General features: G+C 60.3%; 2 protein-coding genes across 2 annotated transcripts; one reads left to right on the top strand and one right to left on the bottom strand.

The window, feature by feature from the left end:
* Nucleotides 1-1,056: 1,056 nt before the first annotated feature.
* Nucleotides 1,057-17,812, top strand: LOC143171324 (pre-mRNA-processing factor 39-like). Its single transcript, XM_076360252.1, is given in 15 exon segments — nucleotides 1,057-1,162; nucleotides 1,670-1,764; nucleotides 1,767-1,934; nucleotides 4,329-4,454; nucleotides 5,729-5,847; nucleotides 5,940-6,107; nucleotides 7,700-7,886; nucleotides 8,000-8,107; nucleotides 8,209-8,373; nucleotides 8,888-9,014; nucleotides 11,742-12,010; nucleotides 12,898-13,082; nucleotides 13,218-13,292; nucleotides 17,498-17,624; nucleotides 17,727-17,812. Coding segments are annotated over 15 exon segments (2,091 nt in total). The 3' UTR covers nucleotides 17,793-17,812.
* A 274-nt stretch (nucleotides 17,813-18,086) lies between these two features.
* Nucleotides 18,087-19,339, bottom strand: MRPL49 (mitochondrial ribosomal protein L49; the record flags this gene model as incomplete). The annotated part of the gene is given in 2 exon segments (XM_076360331.1): nucleotides 18,087-19,139; nucleotides 19,229-19,339. Coding segments are annotated over 2 exon segments (258 nt in total), but the record flags the coding sequence as incomplete, so codon positions are not given.
* Between the last annotated feature and the right edge of the window lie 1,217 nt (nucleotides 19,340-20,556).

Genomic DNA, 20,556 nt, shown 5'->3' with positions numbered 1-20,556 from the left:
GGCGGCGAGAGGACGGCGGGGGGTGAGGAGCCGGCGGCGGGTGATTTATTTTTTGGGGGTTGGGGAAGCGGAGAACGGTTATTTTCGGTCACGAGGCCGATTTTCTTCTCCCTGCCCTGAAATTTTCGGCTCGCGTTGCCCGAAACTCGAGCGTCTTAACGAGGGGTCCCGCAGTAACGAGGCGGCGATGGGAGAACGTCGGGGAGCCGCGTCGGGGAGCTGATTTTTTTTATTTTGAGCCTTTTGGGTTTTCGTTTTGAATATTTTGAGCCAAAATCATGAATTTCCGTGGCCGGTTCTGTTTGACTTTGGGGTTTGGGGGGAGGGTTTTTGGGGGGGTTTGTTTTTTTTTCTGGTGGATTCCTCAAAATTTCCGTCGTTTTGGGGTGGAAACCGCGGGGAGGGAACGAAGACGCGCAGGTGACCGGACTGCGGCTCTTTGACCCCCAAACCGTTCCCTTTCACCCCAAAACCCTTTCTTTTCCCTTTTGGGTGGCGTCGGCGTCGGGAGGAATTATTTAATTTGTAAATAATGTATAAATTTGTAATAGCTTAATTGTAAATACAGCGGAATAAAGGTTGCAGTAAAGCTCGGCGCTCTTCCCTCGGGCAAGGCAGTGGTTGGCCGCTCTAGGCCCGCCGCGCTGTCTCTGTGGTCGCTCAACGAGCCGTGGTTCCTTCCCCTGTGGTTGGTCAAGAGCGGGTTGACCGCTCTGGTCTGTCTTCCCAATAGCGTCTCTATGGTTGTTCCAGCCATTGTCCTGGTCTCTCTCCCCCCCCCGCCCCGCCGAAGTCTCTATGGTTGTCACGGAGCCTCCTGGCCGCTCTGGCCTCTCTTCCCGCCGTGTCTCGATGGCTTTGGAAGAGAAAGCCGACGTCGCTCTAGCCCGCTGCCGCGTCTCTATGGTGCGCGCCGAGTCCCTGGGGCTCCTCCCGCCCGGCAGGCGGCGCTGCTCCGCCCCGCCCCGCCCCCGCTCTGGCCCGCCGCCGCCTCGCTGGCTGCCTCCATCCGGGTCCCGGCGCCGCGCATGCGCGCTGGGCTGGCGGCGCGGCGAAATGGCGGCGGAGGGGGCGGAGGGGCCGGAGGCTCCGGCCAGCCCGGGCCGCGGTGGGGCCGAGGGGGCGCTGGGGGACGGCGGAGACGGCGGCACCGGCCCCCCCGGTGAGCCGGGGGGTGGGGGGGGGGAGAAGGCCTGGGGGGGGCGCGGGGGCGTGAGGCGAGGCGGGGGGGGGGGGCGTTGGGGGGTGAGGTAAGGCGAGGCGGGGGCCTGAGGGGATGGGGGGGGGGCGAGGTGGGGAGGGGGCTGCGGGGCAGGTCTGGGGGCAGATGGGCCTTGGGGGGGGGGGGGGAAGGCTATGGGGCAGGGGGATGTGGGGTGGGGCGGTGCTGAAAGTGGAGGTTGGCGGGGCGGGATGGGGTTGGGGTGCCGCGGCGGGGCGCGAAGTGGGAGGGGGGCAGAGCCAGGGGGGCACCAGGGCCGTGAGGTGCCCCCAGGGGACCCCCCCCCCTCGGGGGACACCCCCCCCCCCCCAGGTTCCTGGGTGTCCCCCCCCCACGGGGCGAGGGCACCCATCGTTAACGGTGCGTCGTCGTGTCCCCGTCCCGTGTCGTGTCCCCCCCCCCCGCCCCAGCCCCCCCCGTGGCAGAGCTGCCGCCCCCAGCCCCCAGCGCCACCCAGGAGGAGCACAGCGACGCTGCCGTCCCCCCCCCCGTCCCACAGAGCTGCAACGGCGCCGCCGCCCCCCCCCCCGAGCCCGAGGAGCCCCCCCCGGCCGCTCCCGAGGAACCCCCGCCCCCCCGGGACCCCGAGCCCCCCGCGGAGGAGCCCACCCTCGCCTACCCCCTCGACTTCGAGAAGTTTTGGCAGGCGGCGCGCAACAACCCCCACGACTTCACCGCCTGGACCGAGCTCCTGCAGTACGTGGAGCAAGAGGTAATTAAAATCTTCGTTAAGGTGCGCCGGCCCCGTTAAAACCTTCGTTAAAACTCGTCCTGAGCCGCCGGCCCCGTTAAAACCTTCGTTAAAACTCGTCCTGAGCCGCCGGCCCCGTTAAAACCTTCGTTAAAACCTTCGTTAAAACTCGCCCTGAGCCGCCGGCCCCATTAAAACTCGTCCTGAGCCGCCGGCCCCATTAAAACCTTCGTTAAAACTCGTCCTGAGCCGCCGGCCCCGTTAAAACCTTCGTTAAAACTCGTCCTGAGCCGCCGGCCCCGTTAAAACCTTCGTTAAAACTCGCCCTGAGCCGCCGGCCCCGTTAAAACCTTCGTTAAAACCTTCGTTAAAACTCGTCCTGAGCCGCCGGCCCCGTTAAAACCTTCGTTAAAACCTTCGTTAAAACTCGCCCTGAGCCGCCGGCCCCGTTAAAACTCGTCCTGAGCCGCCGGCCCCATTAAAACCTTCGTTAAAACCTTCGTTAAAACTCGTCCTGAGCCGCCGGCCCCGTTAAAACCTTCGTTAAAACCTTCGTTAAAACTCGCCCTGAGCCGCCGGCCCCGTTAAAACTCGTCCTGAGCCGCCAGCCCCATTAAAACCTTCGTTAAAACCTTCGTTAAAACTCGCCCTGAGCCGCCGGCCCCGTTAAAACCTTCGTTAAAACCTTCGTTAAAACTCGTCCTGAGCCGCCGGCCCCGTTAAAACCTTCGTTAAAACCTTCGTTAAAACTCGCCCTGAGCCGCCGGCCCCGTTAAAACTCGTCCTGAGCCGCCAGCCCCATTAAAACCTTCGTTAAAACCTTCGTTAAAACTCGTCCTGAGCCACCGGCCCCGTTAAAACCTTCGTTAAAACCTTCGTTAAAACTCGCCCTGAGCCGCCGGCCCCGTTAAAACTCGTCCTGAGCCGCCGGCCCCATTAAAACCTTCGTTAAAACTCGTCCTGAGCCGCCGGCCCCGTTAAAACCTTCGTTAAAACTCGTCCTGAGCCGCCGGCCCCGTTAAAACCTTCGTTAAAACTCGCCCTGAGCCGCCGGCCCCGTTAAAACCTTCGTTAAAACCTTCGTTAAAACTCGCCCTGAGCCGCCGGCCCCGTTAAAACCTTCGTTAAAACCTTCGTTAAAACTCGCCCTGAGCCGCCGGCCCCGTTAAAACTCGTCCTGAGCCGCCGGCCCCGTTAAAACCTTCGTTAAAACCTTCGTTAAAACTCGCCCTGAGCCGCCGGCCCCATTAAAACCTTCGTTAAAACCTTCGTTAAAACTCGTCCTGAGCCGCCGGCCCCGTTAAAACCTTCGTTAAAACCTTCGTTAAAACTCGCCCTGAGCCGCCGGCCCCGTTAAAACCTTCGTTAAAACCTTCGTTAAAACTCGCCCTGAGCCGCCGGCCCCGTTAAAACTCGCCCTGAGCCACCGGCCCCGTTAAAACCTTCGTTAAAACCTTCGTTAAAACTCGTCCTGAGCCGCCGGCCCCGTTAAAACCTTCGTTAAAACCTTCGTTAAAACTCGTCCTGAGCCGCCGGCCCCATTAAAACCTTCGTTAAAACCTTCGTTAAAACTCGTCCTGAGCCGCCGGCCCCGTTAAAACCTTCGTTAAAACTCGTCCTGAGCCGCCGGCCCCGTTAGAACCTTCGTTAAAACTCGTCCTGAGCCGCCGGCCCCGTTAAAACCTTCGTTAAAACCTTCGTTAAAACTCGTCCTGAGCCGCCGGCCCCGTTAAAACCTTCGTTAAAACCTTCGTTAAAACTCGCCCTGAGCCGCCGGCCCCGTTAAAACTCGCCCTGAGCCACCGGCCCCGTTAAAACCTTCGTTAAAACCTTCGTTAAAACTCGTCCTGAGCCGCCGGCCCCGTTAAAACCTTCGTTAAAACCTTCGTTAAAACTCGTCCTGAGCCGCCGGCCCCATTAAAACCTTCGTTAAAACCTTCGTTAAAACTCGTCCTGAGCCGCCGGCCCCGTTAAAACCTTCGTTAAAACCTTCGTTAAAACTCGCCCTGAGCCGCCGGCCCCGTTAAAACCTTCGTTAAAACCTTCGTTAAAACTCGTCCTGAGCCGCCGGCCCCGTTAAAACCTTCGTTAAAACTCGTCCTGAGCCGCCGGCCCCGTTAGAACCTTCGTTAAAACTCGTCCTGAGCCGCCGGCCCCGTTAAAACCTTCGTTAAAACCTTCGTTAAAACTCGTCCTGAGCTGCCGGCCCCGTTAATACCCTAATTAAAACTCACCCTGGCCCAAACCACACGGAATCTTCCACTGCCCCGGGCTGGTTTTCCTCGCGACGGAGGCAATTCTTCACGTGTCGTTATTAATCTTAATTAATAAATAGATTATTAGAAACCCCCTGACACTAAACAGCCTTTACGAGGGTTACAAAACCCCCTGGTTTTACCCCAAAACCCCCCGCAGAACCACCTCTTCGCCGCCCGCAAAGCCTTCGACGCCTTCTTCGCCCACTACCCCTACTGCTACGGCTACTGGAAAAAATACGCCGACATGGAGCGTCGCTTCGACTGCAGCCGGGAGACCGAGGAGGTGCGGTGGGGGGGGGCCCACGCTGTTTCGGGGTGTCACCCCCCCCCTGTTTTCCCCTCTTCACTGGGCAGACGGGGGTGTTTTGGGGGTCCCCAGGGTGTTTCGGGGTGTCACCCCCCTTGTTTTCCCCTCTTTGCTGGGCAGACAGGGGTGTTTTGGGGGTCCCTGTGCCGTTTCGGGGTGTCACCCCCCCTGTTTTCCCTCTTCACTGGGCAGACGGGTGTTTTGGGGGTCCCCAGGGTGTTTCGGGGTGTCACCCCCCTTGTTTTCCCCTCTTTGCTGGGCAGACAGGGGTGTTTTGGGGGTCCCTGTGCCGTTTCGGGGTGTCACCCCCCCCTGTTTTCCCCTCTTCTCTGGGCAGACGGGTGTTTTGGGGGTCCCCGGGGTGTTTCGGGGTGTCACCCCCCTGTTTTCCCCACTTTGCTGGGCAGACAGGGGTGTTTTGGGGGTCCCTGTGCCGTTTCGGGGTGTCACCCCCCCTGTTTTCCCCTCTTCACTGGGCAGACGGGTGTTTTGGGGGTCCCCAGGGTGTTTCGGGGTGTCACCCCCCCTTGTTTTCCCCTCTTTGCTGGGCAGACAGGGGTGTTTTGGGGGTCCCTGTGCCGTTTCGGGGTGTCACCCCCCCCTGTTTTCCCTCTTCTCTGGGCAGACGGGTGTTTTGGGGGTCCCCGGGGTGTTTCGGGGTGTCACCCCCCTGTTTTCCCCACTTTGCTGGGCAGACAGGGGTGTTTTGGGGGTCCCCGTGCCGTTTTGGGGTGTCACCCCCCTGTTTTCCCCTCATTGCTGAGCAGACTGGGATGTTTTGGGGGTCCCCAGGGTGTTTCGGGGTGTCACCCCCCTTGTTTTCCCCTCTTTGCTGGGCAGACGGGGGTGTTTTGGGGGTCCCTGTGCCGTTTCGGGGTGTCACCCCCCCTGTTTTCCCCTCTTCACTGGGCAGATGGGGGTGTTTGGGGGTCCCCAGGGTGTTTCGGGGTGTCACCCCCCTGTTTTCCCCTCTTCACTGGGCAGACGGGGGTGTTTTGGGGGTCCCCGGGGTGTTTCGGGGGTCTCCGCCCCATTCCTACGCTGCTTTTGCCGGCAAAACGGGGTTTCCAAACCATTTTGGGGTGTTACCGGCTGTTTTCGCACCCGTTCCCGGCCCCGGCCGGAGGCGTTTTTGGGGCGTTTCACCCGATTTTTTGGCGCGGGGCTGGGTACCCCGACCCAGCTGGGGGTCCCCCATCCCGTGGGGGGGGGGGGGACACAGTCGGCGACGCTCGGTGTCCCCCGGGCAGGTGTTTGAGCGGGGGCTGCAGTCCATCCCCCTCAGCATGGACCTGTGGATCCACTACGTCTCCTACCTCCAGTCCACCCTGGACATGAATCTTCCCGAATCCGTCCAAAAAATCCGCGGGTAAGTCCCGGCCAAGGCGGCAAACGGCTCCGGCGTAGGGAATCGCCGTGCCGGCGCCGCCCGTTCCCACCTCCCCGTCTCTCTCCCTTTAGCGTCTTCGAGGCGGCGGTGGCGGCGGCCGGCATGGATTTCCGCTCGGATAAGTTGTGGGAGCTCTACGTGGAGTGGGAACGGGAACAGGGAGACCTGCGAGCCGTCACCGGTATCTACGACCGCGTCCTCTCCATGCCCACGCAGCTCTACAACCATCACTGGGAGAAGTACGTACCCCCTCCGGCGCGGAAAACACCCCACCCCCCCCCCGCGGCGGTAAAATAACACCCCCGGTAGTAAAATATCCCGGCGGCAAAATATCCCTGCGGAAAACAGCCGCAGCGGCAAAATATCCCCGTGGAAAATAATAGCCGGGCTGGTAAAACACCCCCGTGGAAAATACCTGCAGCGGCAAAACATCCCGGTGGTAAAATATCCCTGCGGAAAACGCCCACGGGGAAAAAACGTCCCTGCGGAAAACGATACCGGCGGCAGTAAATGCCCACGGTGGCAGAACATCTCCGTGGAGAATCCCTGCGGCGGCAAAATATCCCCCGTGGAAAATAACCGTGGCGGGAAAACATCCCCGTGGCAAAATACCCCCACGGAAAACGCCCAACGCGGTAAAATATCCCTGTGGAAAATGCCCACGGAGGTAAAGCGTCCCCGCAGGAAATAACCCGCGGCGGCAAAACACCTCGGCGGCAAGATATCCCCGTGGAAAAGAGCCATGACGGCAAGGTATCCCCGTGGAAAAGAGCCGCGGCGGCAAGATATCCCCGTGGAAAAGAGCCATGACGGCAAGATATCCCCGTGGAAAAGAGCCATGACGGCAAGGTATCCCCGTGGAAAAGAGCCGCGGCGGCAAGATATCCCCGTGGAAAAGAGCCGCGGCGGCAAGATATCCCCGTGGAAAAGAGCCGTGGCGGCAAGATATCCCCGTGGAAAAGAGCCGTGGCGGCAAGATATCCCCGTGGAAAAGAGCCGTGGTGGCAAAACACCCCGTGGAAAAGAGCCGCGGCGGCAAAACACCCCGTGGAAAAGAGCCGCGGCGGCAAAACACCCCGTGGAAAAGAGCTGCGGCGGCAAGATATCCCTGTGGAAAAGAGCCGCGGCGGCAAGATATCCCCGTGGAAAAGAGCCATGACGGCAAGGTATCCCCGTGGAAAAGAGCCGCGGCGGCAAGATATCCCCGTGGAAAAGAGCCGCGGTGGCAAAACACCCCGTGGAAAAGAGCCGCGGCGGCAAAACACCCCGTGGAAAAGAGCTGTGGCAGCAAGATATCCCTGTGGAAAAGGGCCATGACGGCAAGATATCCCCGTGGAAAAGAGCCGTGGTGGCAAAATATCCCCGTGGAAAAGAGCCGTGGCAGCAAGATATCCCCATGGAAAAGAGCCGTGGTGGCAGAATATCCCCGTGGAAAAGAGCCGCGGCGGCAAAACACCCCGTGGAAAAGAGCCGCGGCGGCAAAACACCCCGTGGAAAAGAGCCGCGGCGGCAAGATATCCCCGCGGAAAACACCCGCAGCGGCAAGACTTCCCGGCGGCGAAATACCCCCGCGGAAAAGAGCCGCGGCGGCAAAATATCCCCGCGGAAAACACCCGCGGGGGCAGAATATCCCCACGGGAAAAAAAAAAAACGCCCGCGGCGATAAAATATCCCCCCCCCGGCAAATACTGCAGCGGCTTCCCGCTTCGTGCCGGGGAAACCGCTTCCCCCCCCCCCACTGCCGCCGCTGCCGCCGCCAAATCCTCGCCGTCCCCCCCCCCCCCGGCCTTTGACCCTCGTGTCCGTCCCCGTGTGTCGCCCCCCCCCCCAGGTTCAAGGAGCACGTCCTCCACAATCCCCCGAAAGACATCTTGTCCCCGGAGGAGCTTCTCTGGGTCCAATCCAAGCTGGCCACCGATCCCGTGCCGAAACCGCCGGAGCCGGAAGGGACGGAAGCGCCGCCGGGAGAGGATCTGCCCCCCGGCGTGGAGGGGAAAGCGGCGGCGGCTGAAATCCAGGTAGGCACCCACAGTGGGGGGGGGGGGGACACGACACCTTGGGGACGGGGGGGCGTCTCTGGGGACCCCCCCCCCCCCCCCCGTTTCCCACCCGCCTCCCGTTTCATTCCCAGGAGGATCTAGACCAGGAGAAAATCCGGGAGCTGGTCATCTCCATGCGGCAACAAATCTACGCGCAGAACGAGGCAGAAGTCAGCAAACGCTGGAATTTCGAGGACGGGGTACGTGGGGTCGGATCGAGCCACCCCGGTATCGCTACAGGAACCCCCCCCCCCCTAAAAAAAAAAAGCCGTCGCCCTGTTTTCACACCCGCCCCCGGCAGATCAAGCGTCCCTATTTCCACGTGAAGCCGCTGGAGAGGGCTCAGCTGCGGAACTGGCGGGATTATTTGGATTACGAAATGGCGGCCGGCTCCCACGAACGCACCATCGTCCTCTTCGAACGCTGCGTCATCGCCTGCGCCCTCTACGAGGAGTTTTGGATCAAGGTGAGGCCGCCGCCGTCCGTCCCCCCCCCCCCCCTTACCCCCAACCCCCTTTTTCCCCCCACAGCTGGATCCCGTCGCCGCCTCCCCCCCAAAAAAAACCCCCACCGCCGTCGCCGCGCCCCCCCCTAAAAAAAATCCCCCTAAAGGGGGAAAAAAAAAACCCGCCCCAAAAGAAAATCAGGTTCGTTGGGGGGTTTTTTTTTATCCCCCCCCCCGACGCAGGGCGGGGGCCGGTTTTAGCTCTTCTTAAAAGAAAAAAACCCCCAAAAACCACCGTTCTAACACCCTGTTTTTAAATTCCGCTGCTGCTTTTTTACCCGCCCGCGGCACCTTCCCCTGCCTAAGAGGGCGCAGGAAATTCGGAAGAGAGGGGTCTTAACGTGAGTGCCCCCCACCCGATCTAGCACATCCCCGCCCGGCCGGGCGGGGGGGGGAATGCTCACGCGTCCGTCCGTCTGTGTGTCCTCCCCCCCCCCCCTTCCCCCCCCCCCTTTGTTTTTTCCCCCCCTTCCAGTACACCAAATATTTGGAAAATCACACGGTGACGGGGGCCAGGAGCGTTTTTCAACGAGCCTGCGGTTATCACCTGCCCAGGAAACCCAACATCCACCTCCTCTGGGCGGCTTTCGAGGAGAAACAAGGTGAGGCAGCCCCGAAACGGGCAATTTCGAGGGCGCGGGGGCCGTGGCCGGCCCCGAACTGGCCCCGGTTTTGAGCTAAGACGCCCCGTTTCACCCCAAAACGCTCCGGTTTTAGGCGGAGATGCCGTATTTCACCCCAAATGGCTGCTTTTTTGGGGCTGAGATGACGCGTATCGCCCCAAAACACTCCGGTTTTGGGCTGAGGCGTCGAATTTTGCTCCAAAACGCTTCGTTTGGGGGCAGAAAGGCTGTCTTTCACCCCAAAACGCTCCGTTCTTGGGCTGACAGGCTGCATTTCACCCCAAAATGCTCCATTCTTGGGCTGACAGGCTGCATTTCACCCCAAAATGCTCCGTTCTTGGGCTGACAGGCTGCATTTCACCCCAAAATGCTCCATTCTTGGGCTGACAGGCTGCATTTCACCCCAAAATGCTCCGTTCTTGGGCTGACAGGCTGCATTTCACCCCAAAATGCTCCGTTCTTGGGCTGACAGGCTGCATTTCACCCCAAAATGCTCCGTTCGGGGGCAGAAAGGCTGCATTTTGCCCCAAAACGCTCCGTTCTTGGGCTGACAGGCTGCATTTCACCCCAAAACGCTCCGTTCGGGGGCAGAAAGGCTGCATTTCACCCCAAAATGCTCCGTTCGGGGGCAGAAAGGCTGCATTTCACCCCAAAATGCTCCGTTCTTGGGCTGACAGGCTGCATTTCACCCCAAAACGCTCCGTTCGGGGGCAGAAAGGCTGCATTTCACCCCAAAATGCTCCGTTCGGGGGCAGAAAGGCTGCATTTCACCCCAAAATGCTCCGTTCTTGGGCTGACAAGCTGCATTTCACCCCAAAATGCTCCGTTCTTGGGCTGACAGGCTGCATTTTGCCCCAAAACAGTTCAGTTTTGGGGCGGAGGAGACGCAGTTTACCCCGAAACGCTCCGTTTTCAGGCCGAGATGCCGCGTTTCACCCCAAATCGCTCCTTTTGTTTGGGCTGAGGTGACGTATTTCATCCCAAAATGCTCCAGTTTGGGGCTGAGAATGCTGCGTTTTGCCCCAAAACGCTCCGTTCTTGGGCTGAGACGTCAAATTTCACCCCAAAACGCTTCCATTTTGGGGCGGAGGAGACGCGTTTCACCCAAAACCACTCCATTTTCAGGCTGAGATGCTGCATTTCCCCCCAAATCGCTCCTTTTTTGGGGCTGAGATGCCGCATTTCACTCATAAATGCTCTTTTTTTCAGGCTGACACGCCACATTTCACCCCAAAAAGCTCCGTTTTCAGCCTGGCACGCCGCATTTTGCCTCAAAATACCCCATTTTTGGGCTGAGAGGTCAAATTTCACCCCAAAATGTTCCCAGTTTGGGGTGCAGGGGCTGCATTTCACCCCAAAACGCTCCGTTTTTGGGCCGAGTCGCTGCATTTCGCCCCTAAATGCTCCTTTTTCAGGCTGAGACGCTGCATTTTGCCCCAAAATGTGCCGTTTTCGGGCGGTGGGGTCGCATTTCATCCCAAAACGCTCCTTTTTGGGGGCCTTAGATGCCACGTTTCACCCCAAAACGCTCCTCTTCTGGGCCGAGACGTCAAATTTCACCCCCAAATGCTCCTTTTTCAGGCAGAGGGGCCACATTTCACCCCAAAAACATTGCGGTTTTGGGCGGAGGGGCCACGTTTCGCCCCCGAAACGCTCCCGGTTTTATTTAGCCCCAAAAAGCATCCCGTGTTGCCACCAGATTAACCAGGGGGAACGAGGCTGCACGCAGGCGTCAGCAGCGGCCCCGGGGACCCCCCTAACCGCCCCAGGGACCCCCATAACCGCCCCAGGGACCCCTATAACCGCCCCGGGGACCCCCCTAACCACCCCAGGGACCCCTGTAACCACCCCAGGGACCCCCCTAACCACCCCAGGGACCCCCCTAACTGCCCCGGGGACCCCCCTAACTGCCCCAGGGACCCCCCTAACTGCCCCACGGACCCCCCTAACTGCCCCGGGGACCCCTGTAACTGCCCCGGGGACCCCCCTAACTGCCCCACAGACCCCCCTAACCGCCCCAGGGACCCCTGTAACTGCCCCGGGGACCGCCCTAACCACCCCACGGACCCCCGTAACCACCCCGGGGACCCCCCTAACCACCCCGGGGACCCCCCTAACCGCCCCAGGGACCCCCCTAACCGCCCCAGGGACCCCTGTAACTGCCCTGGGGACCCCCTAACTGCCGCAGGGACCCCTGTAACTGCCCCGGGGACTGCCCTAACCACCCCACGGAGCCCCCTAACCGCCCCGGGGACCCCCCTAACCACCCCGGGGACCCCCCCTAACCACCCCGGGGACCCCTGTAACCGCCCCAGGGACCCCCCTAACTGCCCCAGGGACCCCCCTAACTGCCCCACGGACCCCCCTAACCGCCCCGGGGACCCCTGTAACTGCCCCGGGGACCCCCGTAACCACCCCACGGACCCCCGTAACCGCCCCGGGGACCCCCGTAACCGCCCCACGGACCCCCCTAACCACCCCGGGGACCCCCCTAACCACCCCGGGGACCCCCCTAACCGCCCCAGGGACCCCCCTAACCGCCCCAGGGACCCCTGTAACTGCCCTGGGGACCCCCCTAACTGCCGCAGGGACCCCCGTAACTGCCCCGGGGACTGCCCTAACCACCCCACGGAGCCCCCTAACCGCCCCAGGGACCCCCCCTAACCGCCGCCCCGCCCCCCCCATCCTCATCTCCACCCTCTCCAGGGAACCTGGACGAAGCCCGGCGCATCCTACGCTGCTTCGAGGAGGTGGTGCCGGGGTTGGCCATGGTCCGGCTGCGTCGCGTCAGCCTGGAACGACGGCAGGGAAACCTGGAGGAGGCGGAGGCGCTGCTGCTGGAAGCCATGCACGCTAACGAGGGGCTGCCCCTCGCCTCCTTCTACGCCGTCAAATTGGCCCGGCAAGCTTGCAAGGTGCAAAAAAACCTCGGCAAAGCTCGCAAGGTGCTGGTGGACGCCCTGGAAAAGGATCCGGTGAGGCAGGAAGGCTCGTTAGGGCGCTTCTAACGAGCACCGGGGGCGGGGGGGAGAGGTTCGCGGGCCCCCACGGCTTGATCCGGGGTCGTGGGGCGGGATTTCGGCTCGCTCTGAACACGGCGATCGCTCGGATGTGGTCTCGGGGATCTGGAGGTCTCGTGGTCGGGCTCTAGAGACTCTAAACCCCCTTTTGGGGACCCACAAACCCCCTTTTGGGGACCCACAAACCCCTTTGGGGGCTCTGTCACCCCCCCTTGGAGCCCCACAAACCCCATTTGGGGCTCTGTCAGCTCTTGGAGGCCATCAAAACCCGTTGGGGGGCTCTGTAACCCCACTTGGGGGGGGTCCGTAAACCCCTCCTGGGGCCCCACAAACCCCACGGGGGCTCTATAAACCCGGCTGAGGTGACCCCCAGACCCACTCAGGGCTCCCTAAATATCACCTGGGGCCCCACGGATCCACTCAAGGGCTCCCCAAATCCCACTTGGGGCCCCGTGGGTGCCCTTGGGGCTCTCCACACCCCACTCGGGGCTCTCCAAACCCTGGTCAGGACCCCACAGATACCCTTGGGGCTCTCTTAAACCCTCCTGGGGACCCTGCAGACCCACTGGGGGCTCCCCAAAAGCCTCCGAGGACCCCACGGTCCCACTCGGGGGGGTGGGGGGGGGGGTCCCCAAACCCCTCTGAGGACCCCACGGTCCCACTGGGGGCTCTCCAGACCCCACTGGGGGGACCCCAAACCCCTCTCGGCACCCCCCAGACACCCTCGGGGTTCTCCAAACCCCGCCGGGGACCCCGTAACCGCACGGGGCGGGGGCGGGGAGGCTCCCAAACCCCCCCTTTGGGGGTCCCCCCGCCCCGATCTGACGGGGCGGTGGGTACAGGACAACGCCCGGCTCCACGCCAACCTCCTGGAGATGGAATTCGGGGCCGACGTCCGACAAAACGAAGGCAACACCATGAGCTGCTTCGAGCGGGCGCTGCGCAGCCCCCTCCCCGACGAAGCCAAACTCGTCTTCTCCCAACGCCGCGTCGAGTTCCTCGAGGATTTCGGCTCCAGCATACACAGGTTGGGTATCTTTGGGGGGGGGGGGGGGGCAGGGGGGGAAGACACCCCAACAAACACCGCGGGAGCCCCCCAAAAAGGGCTGCTCGCCCCCCGTGGCTGCCCCCCCCCCCCCAGCTCTCCCCGCTCCCCCCGCAGCCTGCTGACGGCTTACGACGAGCACCAGAAGATCCTCAAACAGCACGCGGCGTGCAAGAGGGCCCCCGAGAACGGGTGAGGGGACCCCTTTCGGCCCCCCCATTTCGCCCCTCTTCGTCCCAACTTTCCCCCCTTTTAGTCCCCCACTTTCTCCCCTTTTATCCCCTGAACTTCACCCCATTTTACCCCCGTTTCACCCCATTTTACCCCCGTTTCACCCCATTTTAACCCCCGCTTCACCCCATTTTACCCCCATTTCACCCCATTTTACCCGGCTTCACCCCATTTTACTCCCCGTTTCACCCCATTTAACCCCCATTTCACCCCATTTAACCCCCGTTTCACCCCATTTTACCCCCGTTTCACCCCATTTTAACCCCCGCTTCACCCCATTTTACCCCCATTTCACCCCATTTTACCCTGCTTCACCCCATTTTACTCCCCGTTTCACCCCATTTAACCCCCATTTCACCCCATTTTACCCTGCTTCACCCCATTTTACCCCCATTTCACCCCATTTTACCCCCTGCTTCACCCCATTTTACCCCCTGCTTCACCCCATTTTACCCCCGTTTCACCCCATTTTAACCCCCGCTTCACCCCATTTTACCCCCATTTCACCCCATTTTACCCTGCTTCACCCCATTTTACTCCCCGTTTCACCCCATTTAACCCCCATTTCACCCCATTTTACCTTGCTTCACCCCATTTTAACCCCCGCTTCACCCCATTTTACCCCCGTTTCACCCCATTTTAACCCCCGCTTCACCCCATTTTACCCCCGTTTCACCCCATTTTAACCCCCGCTTCACCCCATTTTAACCCCCGCTTCACCCCATTTTTAACCCCCGCTTCACCCCATTTTACTCCCCGCTTCACCCCATTTTAACCCCCGCTTCACCCCATTTTACTCCCCGTTTCACCCCATTTTACCCCCGTTTCACCCCATTTAACCCCCCGCTTCACCCCATTTAACCCCCCGCTTCACCCATTTTACCCCCCGTTTCACCCCATTTTACCCCCATTTCACCCCATTTTAACCCCCGCTTCACCCCATTTTACCCCCATTTCACCCCATTTTACCCTGCTTCACCCCATTTTACTCCCCGTTTCACCCCATTTAACCCCCATTTCACCCCATTTTACCCCCCGCTTCACCCCATTTTACCCCCATTTCACCCCATTTTACCCCCCGCTTCACCCCATTTTACCCCCATTTCACCCCATTTTACCCATTTCACCCCATTTTACTCCGTTTCACCCCATTTTACCCCCATTTCACCCCATTTTACCCCCGTTTCACCCCATTTTACCCTGCTTCACCCCATTTTACTCCCCGTTTCACCCCATTTAACCCCATTTCACCCCATTTTACCCTGCTTCACCCCATTTTACCCCCGTTTCACCCCATTTTACCCCCTGCTTCACCCCATTTTACCCCCGCTTCACCCCATTTTACCCCCCGCTTCACCCCATTTTACCCCCGTTTCACCCCATTTTACCCCCCGCTTCACCCCATTTTACCCCCATTTCACCCCATTTTACCCCCGTTTCACCCCATTTTACTCCGTTTCACCCCATTTAACCCCCATTTCACCCCATTTTACCCCCGTTTCACCCCATTTTACCCTGCTTCACCCCATTTTACTCCCCGTTTCACCCCATTTAACCCCCGTTTCACCCCATTTTACCCCCTGCTTCACCCCATTTTACCCCTGCTTCACCCCATTTTACCCCCCGCTTCACCCCATTTAACCCCCCGCTTCGCCCCATTTTACCCCCCAACTTCTCCCCTTTTTACCCAATTTTGCCCCTTTTTAGCCCGACTTTCCCCCTTTCATCCCCCTCTTCTCCCCTTTTATCCCAACTTTTTCACCCCCGACTTCTTTCCCCCTTTTTATCCCCCAATTTCTCCCTTTTCTCCCCAATTTCTCCCTTTTCTCCCCAATTTCTTCTTCAATCCCCCCAACTTCTCCCCTTTTTGTTCCGACTTCTCCCCTTATTCTTGAGTTTTCCCTTTTATCCCCCAAATTTTTCTCTTTTACCCCGCTTTTATCCCCCAATTTCGCTGCTTTAATCCCAACTTTACCCCTTTTATGCCAACTCCTGCCGCTTTTATCCCCCGACTTCCCTTTCCGCCCATTTTCACCCATTTTTACCGTGTTTTCCCCCGGGTTTATCCCCCGACTTCCCTTTCCGCCCATTTTCACCCGTTTTTACCGTGTTTTCCCCGGGTTTATCCCCCGATTTCTCCCCATCCCCCACCTTCCCCCTCTTTAACCCCCCGGATTCTCCCCTTTTATCCCAAATTCTCTTTTTATCCCCCGTCCCTCTCCTTTAACCCCATTTCTCCCCTTTTTATCCCCCGATTTCTCCCCTTTTTATCCCCCGATTTCTCCTCTTTAATCCTCCCCGATTTCTGCCCTTTTATCCCCAATTTCTGCCCTTTTATCCCCGATTTCTGCCCTTCTTATTCCCCAATTTCTCCTTTTATCCCCAATTTCTGCCCTTTTTATTCCCCAATGTCTCCCTTTATCCCCAATTTCTCCTTTTTATCCCCAATTTCTGCCCTTTTTATTCCCCAATTTCTCCCTTTATCCCCAATTTCTCTTTTTTATCCCCAATTTCTGCCCTTTTTATTCCCCGATTCCTCCCTTTATCCCCAATTTCTCCTTTTGTCCCCAATTTCTGCCCTTTTTATGCCCCAACTTCTCCTTTTGTCCCCAATTTCTGCCCTTTTTATGCCCCAATTTCTCCTTTTATCCCCAACTTCACCCCTTTTTATCCCAATTTCTCCTTTTTAATCCCCCCCGAATTCTCCCTTTTGTATCCCCAATTTCTGCCCTTTTTATTCCCCAATTTCTCCTTTTTATGCCTAATTTCTCACCTCTTATCCCCCGATTTCTGCCCTTTTTATACCCCGATTTCTCCTTTTTATCCCCGATTTCTCACCTTTTACCCCACAATTTCACCCCTTTAATCCCCCCCCCGATTTCTGCCCTTTTATCCCCCGATTTGTCCCTTTTTATCCCCGATTTGTGCCCTTTTATCCCCGATTTCTCACCTTTTACCCCACGACTTCACCCCTTTAATCCCTCCCAAATTCTCCCCTTTATCCCCGATCCCGGCCCGGTTTATCCCCCATTTTTGCCCTTTTGTACCCCCCAATTCCTGCCCGTTTTTTCCCCGATTCCTGCCTGTTTCATCCCGATTCCTGCCCATTTTACCCCCCCAATTCCTGCCCCTTGTTTTCCCTGATCCCTGCCCATTGTTTTCCCCGATTTCTGCCCGTTTTACCCCGATTCCTGCCCGTTTTACCCCCCCCTCATCCCTGCCCGGTTTCATCCCTGATCCCTGCCCGGATTTTTCCCCAATTTCTGCCTGTTTTTCCCCGATTCCTGCCCGTTGTTTTCCCTGATTCCTGCCCGTTTTTTCCCCCGATTCCTGCCTGTTTTCCCCCAATTCCTGTTTTTCCCTGATTCCTGCCCATTTTCACCCCGATTCCTGCCCGTTTTACCCCCCCCCCATCCCTGCCCGGTTTCATCCCCGATCCCTGCCCATTTTTCCCCGATTCCTGCCCGTTTTCACCCCGATCCCTGCCCGTTTTTTCCCCTGATCCCTGCCCGGTTTCACCCCAATTCCTGCCCGGTTTCATCCCTGATCCCTGCCTGTTTTTTTCCCCCGATCCCTGCCCGTTTTCACCCCGATCCCTGCCCGTTTTCACCCCGATTCCTGCCCGTTTTTTCCCCCGATTCCTGCCCATTTTCACCCCAATTCCTGCCCGTTTTTCACCCCGATTCCTGCCCATTTTCACCCCGATTCCTGCCCGTTTTTTCCCCCGATTCCTGCCCATTTTCACCCCGACTCCTGCCCATTTTCACCCCGATTCCTGCCCATTTTCACCCCGATTCCTGCCCGTTTTCACCCCGATTCCTGCCCGTTTTTTCCCCGATTCCTGCCCATTTTCACCCCGATCCCTGCCCGTTTTTTCCCCTGATCCCTGCCCATTTTCACCCCGATTCCTGCCCATTTTCACCCCGATTCCTGCCCGTTTTCACCCCGATTCCTGCCCATTTTCACCCCGATTCCTGCCCATTTTCACCCCGATTCCTGCCCGTTTTCACCCTGATCCCTGCCCGTTTTTTCCCCCGATCCCTGCCCGTTTTTTCCCCCGATCCCTGCCCATTTTCACCCCGATCCCTGCCCGTTTCTCCCCCGATTCCTGCCCGTTTTCACCCCCTTCTCGCCCCTCTCTCCTCACCCCCCCCCCCCCCCCCCAGCTCGGACGAACCCGATGACAAACGCCTCCGCCCCGACGAAGCCGCCGGCCTTTTGGCCCCCCTCAACTTCTCGGGATCGGGGGGGGACGGGGGATCCAACCCCTCCGCCTACAGCTACTGGTACCAGGTCAGTTTAGGGGGGGCACCCCAGGGTTGGGGGGGGGGGGGGGCACCCCAGGGTGGGGGGGGCGCCGCTGACGACCCCCCCCCCCCCCTCTATCCCCCCCAGCACGGCTACGGCGCCTACGGCTACCAGACGCCGTGGAACTACAACCAGTACTACTCGCAGAGCTGAGCTGGGGACCCCCCCCCACCCCCTGGCCCCCCAACTTCACCCCCCACCCCCTTTTTTAAACCTTCCCTTTAGTGAAAACACGTTTCTGTACATTTTTTTTGGCCCCCCCCCCCCCTCACGATGTTGGGGGGGGGGGGGGGGATGTAAATAAAGAGGCGGTGCCGCAAGGAGCCCCCCCGGCACTCGCCGGCGGCGTTTATTGGGGTGTCGGGGGGGGGTCTCGGCGCTCACCGGAGGGGTTTGTTCCATTTGGGGGGGGGGGGGGGGGGGCTCGATGCCGTTTTGGGGGTACCCGTCGCTTGGGCGCAGCTTTCCGTCTCGTTTTGGGGGGGTGGGGGGGGGGGGGTCGGCTCAGGTTTGGGGTACCCTTCCCCTCGCCCGTGGGTTTACATCCGATTTTGGGGAGGGTCTGCCGCCCGCAAGGGGGTTTGACACGCACATCCCCCCCCATTTTGGGGTACCCTGCTCCTCACGAAGGGGTTTGACTCCGTTTTGGGGGTACCCCGGTGCTCGCGAGGGGGTTTGACTCCGTTTCGGGGTACCCCACCACTCGGGAGTGGGTTTACATCTCATTTTGGGGAGCCTCTGCTGCTCGCGAGGGGCTTTGACTCCCATTTTGGGGGTACCCCGCTGCTTGTGAGCGGCTTTGACTCCGTTTTGGGGGTACCCCGCTGCTCGCGAGGGGCTTTGACTCCCATTTTGGGGGTACCCCGCTGCTCACGAGGGGGTTTGACTCCGTTTTGGGGGTACCCCGCTGCTCACGAGGGGGTTTGACCTCCCGTTTTGGGGTACCCCGCCGCTCGCGAGGGGCTTCGACTCCGTTTCGGGGGGTACCCCGCCGCTCACAAGCAGCTTTACGCCCCGTTTTGGGGAGCCTCTGCCACTCCCGAGGGGCTTCGACTCCGTTTCGGGGTGCCCCCCTCCTGTTTCAGGGTGCCCCCCCCATTTCGGGGTGCCCACCCCCGTTTCAGGGTGCCGCCCACCCCTGTTTCAGGGTGCCCCCCCCCCCATTTCGGGGTGCCCCCGCCGCTCGCTCGCGCCTCCATTTTCGGGTCTCCCGCTGCTTGCTGGCGGCTTTGCCTCCAATTTGCCCCCCCCCACGAACAGCTTCGCCGCCGTTTCGGGGTCCCCCGCCGCTCGTGAGCACCTCCGGGTCGATTTTGGGGGTGCCCCCCCCCCGGGGGGTGTATTTTTGGGGTGCTAGAAGCCCTTCTGCAGCAGCCAGCCCCGCAGCTCCCGCTCCCAGCGCCCCTTCAGCCGCAGGCTCCCCGTCACCTCGTTCACCTGCACCTCCAGCTCCTTCGCCCCCAGCCCCCCCAAAAACGCCCGCAGCTCTCGCTCCAGCGCCTGCGGGGGGGGCGGAAAGGGACCGTTAGCACCCCAAAAACCTCCCTCGGCCCCCCCCAACCCCCCCCCCCCCCCAAACCCCCCCTTACCCAGATGTCCCCCTCCACGTGCCGCAGCTGGGTCAGGCGCCGGTTGCCCTTGGCCAGGCGGGGGTAGACGGGGGGGTTGTGCAGCCGGGAGCGGCGGACGAAGTAGGGCAGTGCCGGGGGGGGGCCTGGGGGGGGGACACGAGGGCTGGAGCCCCTCCCTCCCCCCCCCCCCCCCCCGGGGGTAATTACCCCCCCCCCCGGGGATAAATACCCCCCCCCCCCTTGGGGTAAATACCCCCCCTTAAATGTGTGCCAGGGAGTAAAAAAACCCCCCCAGCTGAGAATAAATGGCCCCCCCCCGGGTAAATATCCCCCTTGTCATCCCCCCCCCAGGTAAATATCCCCCCTGTGTGTCCCCCCCCTGGGGTAAATACCCCCCCGGGGATAAATGACCCCCCCCTTGCGGTAAATAACCCCCCTTAGATGCCCCCAGGAAGTAAAAAAAAACCCCGGCTGAGAATAAATGGCCCCCCCCCCGGGTAAATATCCCCCTTGTCCCCCCCCCCCGGGTAAATATCCCCCCTGTGTCCCCCCCCCGGGGGTAATTACCCCCCCCCGGGGATAAACGACCCCCCCCTTGGGGTAAATACCCCCCCTTAAATGTCTGCCAGGGAGTAAAAAAAACCCCCCCAGCTGAGAATAAATGCCCCCCCCCCCGGGTAAATATCCCCCTTGTCGTCGTCCCCCCAGGTAAATATCCCCCCTGTGTCCCGTCCCCCCCCGGGGGTAATTACCCCCCCCCGGGGATAAATGACACCCCCCCCCCTTGGGGTAAATACCCCCCCTTAGATGGCCCCCAGGAAGTAAAAAAAACCCCCGGCTGAGAATAAATGGCCCCCCCCCGGGTAAATATCCCCCTTGTCCCCCCCCCCCCAGGCAAATATTCCCCCTGTGTGTCCCCCCCCGGAGGTAATTACCCCCCCCCGGGGATAAACGACCCCCCCCTTGGGGTAAATACCCCCCCTTAAATGTCTGCCAGGGAGTAAAAGAACCCCCCCAGCTGAGAATAAATGCCCCCCCCCCCGGGTAAATATCCCCCTTGTCATCCCCCCCCCAGGTAAATATCCCCCCTGTGTGTCCCCCCCCTGGGGTAAATACCCCCCCCCGGGGATAAATGACCCCCCCTTGCGGTAAATAACCCCCCTTAGATGGCCCCCACGAAGTAAAAAAAACCCCCGGCTGAGAATAAATGCCCCCCCCCCGGGTAAATATCCCCCTTGTCGTCCCCCCCCCAGGCAAATATTCCCCCTGTGTGTCCCCCCCCGGAGGTAATTACCCCCCCCGGGGATAAACGACCCCCCCCTTGGGGTAAATACCCCCCCTTAAAT

Source organism: Aptenodytes patagonicus, chromosome 27 (genome assembly GCF_965638725.1).
Source record: "Aptenodytes patagonicus chromosome 27, bAptPat1.pri.cur, whole genome shotgun sequence".
NCBI lineage: Eukaryota > Metazoa > Chordata > Aves > Sphenisciformes > Spheniscidae > Aptenodytes > Aptenodytes patagonicus.
This window is presented reverse-complemented; position numbering and strand designations above follow the sequence as displayed.